General features: G+C 42.4%; 1 protein-coding gene across 1 annotated transcript in view; it reads right to left on the reverse strand.

Annotated features, from left to right (window-relative positions):
* Positions 1 to 770: 770 nt before the first annotated feature.
* Positions 771 to 5,200, reverse strand: part of slc4a3 (solute carrier family 4 member 3) — a 44,522-nt gene continuing 40,092 nt past the window's right edge. Inside the window, exons 20-23 of the mRNA XM_055230701.1 lie at positions 4,953 to 5,200; positions 4,065 to 4,234; positions 2,144 to 2,317; positions 771 to 848 (exon numbers count right to left, since the gene is read on the reverse strand). The exon at positions 4,953 to 5,200 is cut by the window's right edge and continues 6 nt beyond it. Coding sequence (XP_055086676.1) covers positions 771 to 848; positions 2,144 to 2,317; positions 4,065 to 4,234; positions 4,953 to 5,200 — 670 coding nt within the window. The remainder of the gene's footprint in view (positions 849 to 2,143; positions 2,318 to 4,064; positions 4,235 to 4,952) is intronic.

Consider the following 5,200-nt stretch of genomic DNA (forward strand, 5'->3'; position numbering starts at 1 on the left):
CTTTCTGACCCGGTTTAAGTCCAGGTCGCCCAGAAATAGTCCAGGTTTATTCTATCTTTATCTTTAAGTTCAGGTTTAGATCTGGTTTAGTCCTGGTAAATAGTCCAGGTTTAGTTGAGATTTAGTCCTGTTTGAATCCTGTTGGATCCATTTTAGAGACTATAAATTAAAATCACTTTTTGACCTGGTTTAGTCCAGGTTAAGTCCAGATTTAGTACTGGTTTAGTCTTGGTTTAAATCTGGAGTAAAAAGGTTTAGACCAGGTTAAGTCCAGGTTTATACCCAGTGTAGCCCAGAAATAGTCCAGATTTAGTCCAGGTTTAGTCCACAGTTAGATGAAGTTTAGACCAGCGTTAAACCAGCATTAGACCAAGGTTAGTCCAGATTTGGTCCAGGTTTAGTCTAGGTTTAGACCAGACTTCATCCAGATTTAGTCTATGGTTAGACCAGGTTTAGATCATGTTTAGTTCTGGTTTAGTCCTTGTTTAGTCCAGGTTTAGTCCAGGTTTAGTCCAGGTTTAGTCCATCTTTAGCTCACAGTTAGACCAGGTTTAGATCCTGTTTAGTCCAGATTTAGTCCAGGTTTAGTCCAGGTTTAGTCCAGGTTTAGTCCAGGTTTAGTCTACGGTTAGACCAGGCTTAGATCAGGTTTAGTTCTGGTTTAGTCCTGATTTAGTCCAGGTATAGTACAAGTTTAGTCCAGGTTTAGCTCACAGTTAGACCAGGTTTAGATCCGGTTTAGTCCAGATTTAGTCCAGGTTTAGTCCGGGTTAGACCAGCATGTGGATCTCGTTGTATTCATCTCGACCGTCTTCAGCAAAGTTGGGGGAGTCTTCATCACAGTCGAGCTAAAAACACACAACTGTTAAAAAACAGACACCAGACACACACAGGGAGGGCATCTGACACACAGGGAGGGCATCTGACACACAGGGAGGGCATCTGACACACACAGAGACAGAGGAGGAGAGGAAGAAGAACTGAGAGAGAGGGAGAAGGAGGGAGGGAGAGAGAGAGATAACGAGAGGGGGACAGGGGAGAGAGAGAGAAAGGAGAGAGACGAGGGGCAGAAAGGGAAGAGAGAGGGATAGGGAGGTAGAGTGAGAGAAGGGCGGGGTGTGCAGAGAGAAACAGAGAGAAGGAGATACATCAGAGAGAGAAAGAGACGGGGGGCAGAAAGGGAAGAGAGAGGAAGACAGTGGTGGCAGAGAGAGAGAGAAGAGAGAGAGAAAGGAAGGGGCAGAGAGAGAGAGGGGAGAGAGGAGAGAGAGAAAGGAGGGGGCAGAGAGAGAGAGAGAGGGGAGAGAGGAGAGAGAGAAAGGAGGGGACAGAGAGAGAGAGGGGAGAGAGGAGAGAAAGAAAGGAGGGGAGGAGAGAGAGAGAGAGGGAGGGGAGAGGGGACAGGAAGGAGAAAGGGAGAGAGAGGAGGGTGTAGAGAGAGATAAAGAGAGATAGAGAGGAGAGAGAGAGATGGGGCAGTAAGGGAAGAGAAGGAGAGAGCTGGGAGGCAGAGAGAGGGAGAGAGGAGAGAGTTGGGGCAGAGAGAGAGAAACGAGAGAGAGAGGAGAGTGAGAGCGAAAGAGTAGAGAATGGAGAAGGGAAAAGAGAGAGTGAGGATAAAGAAAGAAGCAAGAGAGAGAAAAGGCAGAGAAGAAAGTACGAGAGGGAAAGAGTGAGATGGGAAGAGAGAGAGAGAAAGAGAGAGTGGGAAAGAGAGAAGAGAGAAGGACAGACAAGACATTTAGAAAGGGAAGGAGAGAGAGAGACAGAAAAGAGAATGGAGCAAGGGTGAAGGAGAGAGATAAAGGGAGGAGGGGGCAGGGGGAGAGAAAGGAAGCAAAAGAGAGAGATGTGAAAGAGAGAGGGAGGGAGAGAGATGAGGAAGGAGAGAGAAGAAAGAAAGGGAAGAAGGAAGGATAGAAAATAGAGAGAGACAGAGAGAGAGGGAAAAGAGGAAGGAGAGAGATGTATAGAGAAACGGTGGGAGAGAGAGAAAGAGGGGAGAAAGAAAGAGCAGAAGAGGGCAGACACAGGCAGAACATGCAAACTCCACACACAAACACTCGTCTTTATTTCTATTTTATTTTTTTTTTAACTTTCTCGACTCCGTTCTTTTGCTTTAGAGAGTCCGGTTTACACTCACGGCCTGCAGCTCGCGCTCGTGGAAGATTCTGGACAGAACGACTCTCCTCAGAGGAACCGTCATGATCAGGACGAACGGGAACGCCAGGGACGCCACCGTGGACTTCACTACCCACAATGCAACGATGCAGGCCAGCTGGATGATGGTAAACATGTTCATACGCCAAGTCCGCACCTGCGCCGAGAGACGAGCGAGAGAAATCACACGTCTTTTATCTGTCCATACGACGGGAAAAGTCACATTAAACTCATAGTCGTTTCAGCGTGAGCTCCCCCTGCAGGTGAGTGTTATAAGTGCAGTTTGGGTCAGATACACACACTTACGTAATAGTTATGAGAACTTTTGCCACGCCCCCTTTTGAAGTCGACCAATCAATGTGCAGGACATGTGTTTGGTCCTACAAATTTGATCCTCTTTAATATTTCATTTCCAGATCCAGGTCAAAGGTCACATTTTAAACACAAAAGCGCAGCGTTAGAGAAAAGACTGAAACTATGAACTGTTAAAATAATCCAAAAATGGCAGAATTATTATAAAAATGTGAGTTAATCTGGGGCTGGTCCTGAGACGAGTTTAAATTGACAGGAGTTTGCTGTTGTTGTGGCTCCATCTGGTGGACGCTCACTGTAATAACATCCATCAATTATTAATAAATATAAAAGACTGATTTATTTTTTTCAACTAAGAAAATTTTATGTAGTTTTTTCAGGGATAATGGAGATTAATCAGTTTAAAAATATAAAATTAAATATACAAAAAGCCATCATTATGCTCATTATAATGTCCATGTCTATAAAACTACAGATGAAAGTTTAAGTTATAAACAATAATAAAGGTCTGATGATAAGAATCTCCAAGTTATTCAAAGACAAAGACAAAATGAAGCAAATCAGACTAGTCTTTAACATAAGTGCAGATTTTCAAATGGTCTAAAGTCCTCAAAATGGCGACTAAAAAGAGGAAACTCAAACCTCTGAACATTGCTTCCTTTTTTTTTTTTTTTTCAATTATTAATCATTATCTGGATTTTTTTTTTTTGTTTAGTGACGTATATATAATCTGGATGGTGTTTTTTTTTTTTTTTTTCTTTTTATACCTTAGTGACCTATAAATGATCCGGATGGTGTTTTGTTTTATACCTTAGTGATGTATAAACGATCCAGATGTTTTTTTTATTTTTTTTATTTTTTTACCTTGGTGACGTATATATGAACCGGATGGTGTTTTTTATTTTTTATTATTATTATTTTTTTTATACCTTTGTGACATATATATGATCCGGATGGTAGTTTTTTATACCTTAGTGACATATATATGATCCGAATGGTAGTTTTTTATACCATAGTAACATATATATGATCCGGATGGTGGTTTTTTATACCTTAGTGACATATATATGATCCGGATGGTGTTTTTTTTATACCTTTGTGACGTATATATGATCCAGATGGTGTTTTTTAATACCTTAGTGACATATATATGATCCAGATGGTGTTTTTTTATACCTTTGTGACATATATATGATCCGGATGGTGGTTTTTTATACCTTTGTGACATATATATGATCCGGATGGTGTTTTTTTTTATACCTTAGTGACATATATATGATCAGGATGGTGTTTTTTTTTATACCTTAGTGACATATATATGATCCGGATGGTGGTTTTTTATACCTTAGTGACATATATATGATCAGGATGGTGGTTTTTTATACCTTTGTGACATATATATGATCCGGATGGTGTTTTTTTATACCTTTGTGACATATATATGATCCGGATGGTGGTTTTTTTTATACCTTAGTGACATATATATGATCCGGATGGTGGTTTTTTATACCTTAGTGACATATATATGATCCGGATGGTGTTTTTTTATACCTTTGTGACATATATATGATCCGGATGGTGGTTTTTTATACCTTAGTGACGTATATATGATCCGGATGGTGCTTGGCGGGCGTCACCATGAGCGTGATGCGTTCGTACAGCTGGATCCCGGTCAGAGAGGTCACGCCCATATAAAGGAAGATCCCGAACAGCACGGACAACGGGATGAGGCGGAGCACATCGGTCATCACGATGGACAGACCTGAACGAGACAGAGACAAGAGAACACGGAGCACATGACTTAAAAACATGACTAAAACAGAAACTCGTCCATTTCAAACGTTTTGCAGTCGTCCAAAGCAGTTTCTCACTCACCTTACGCATTCAGAGCATCGTAATGACTCACCATGATGAGTTTATAAGCACTTTATATGACTTTCAGAGAACAGCGTAAATTTCCTACTTATCGGACAATAAAACACTTAATAATCAGCAGCAGAGAGCACACAGTGGACTCATTTTGACCTGAATATATCTGTACAGGGACAAATATAACATCTTTACCATCCCCTTTAATGCTTTTAAATATTCATGTATTGATACGTACTGGTATTTTTGTTTTGTTGTAATCTTTCCGTCCTGTTTTAGTCCTGGTTTAGTCCTGGTTTAGTCCTGGTTCAGTCCTGGTTTAGCCTTGGTTTAGTCCTGGTTTAGTCCTGGTTTAGTCCTGGTTTAGTCCTGGTTCAGTCCTGGTTTAGTCCTGGTTTAGTCCTGGTTCAGTCCTGGTTCAGTCCTGGTTCAGTCCTGGTTCAGTCCTGGTTTAGTCCTGGTTTAGTCCTGGTTCAGTCCTGGTTCAGTCCTGGTTCAGTCCTGGTTTAGTCCTGGTTTAGTCCTGTTTCAGTCCTGGTTCAGTCCTGGTTCAGTCCCGGTTTAGTCCCGGTTTAGTCCTGGTTTAGTCCTGGTTTAGTCCTGGTCCTTACCCACGAGCACAGACACGAGCATCCCGGTGACCCTTTGCTCTTTGACCTCTTGGATCATGGGTTTCTCTCCGGGGGCGGTGGCTTTGCTCATGACGGTCAGAGCGTTGACGTGAGTGACCGAGCGGACGGTCGCCGCCGTGAGCCACGGGAGACCGAACAGAGGACACACGGCGCCGAGGATCACGATCAGGAGGAGGTCCAAGTGGAACCCAGAACCTTTGACCAAACGGCGCTCTTTTTTACTCACT

The sequence above is a fragment of the Periophthalmus magnuspinnatus genome, chromosome 21 (assembly GCF_009829125.3).
Source record: "Periophthalmus magnuspinnatus isolate fPerMag1 chromosome 21, fPerMag1.2.pri, whole genome shotgun sequence".
NCBI lineage: Eukaryota > Metazoa > Chordata > Actinopteri > Gobiiformes > Gobiidae > Periophthalmus > Periophthalmus magnuspinnatus.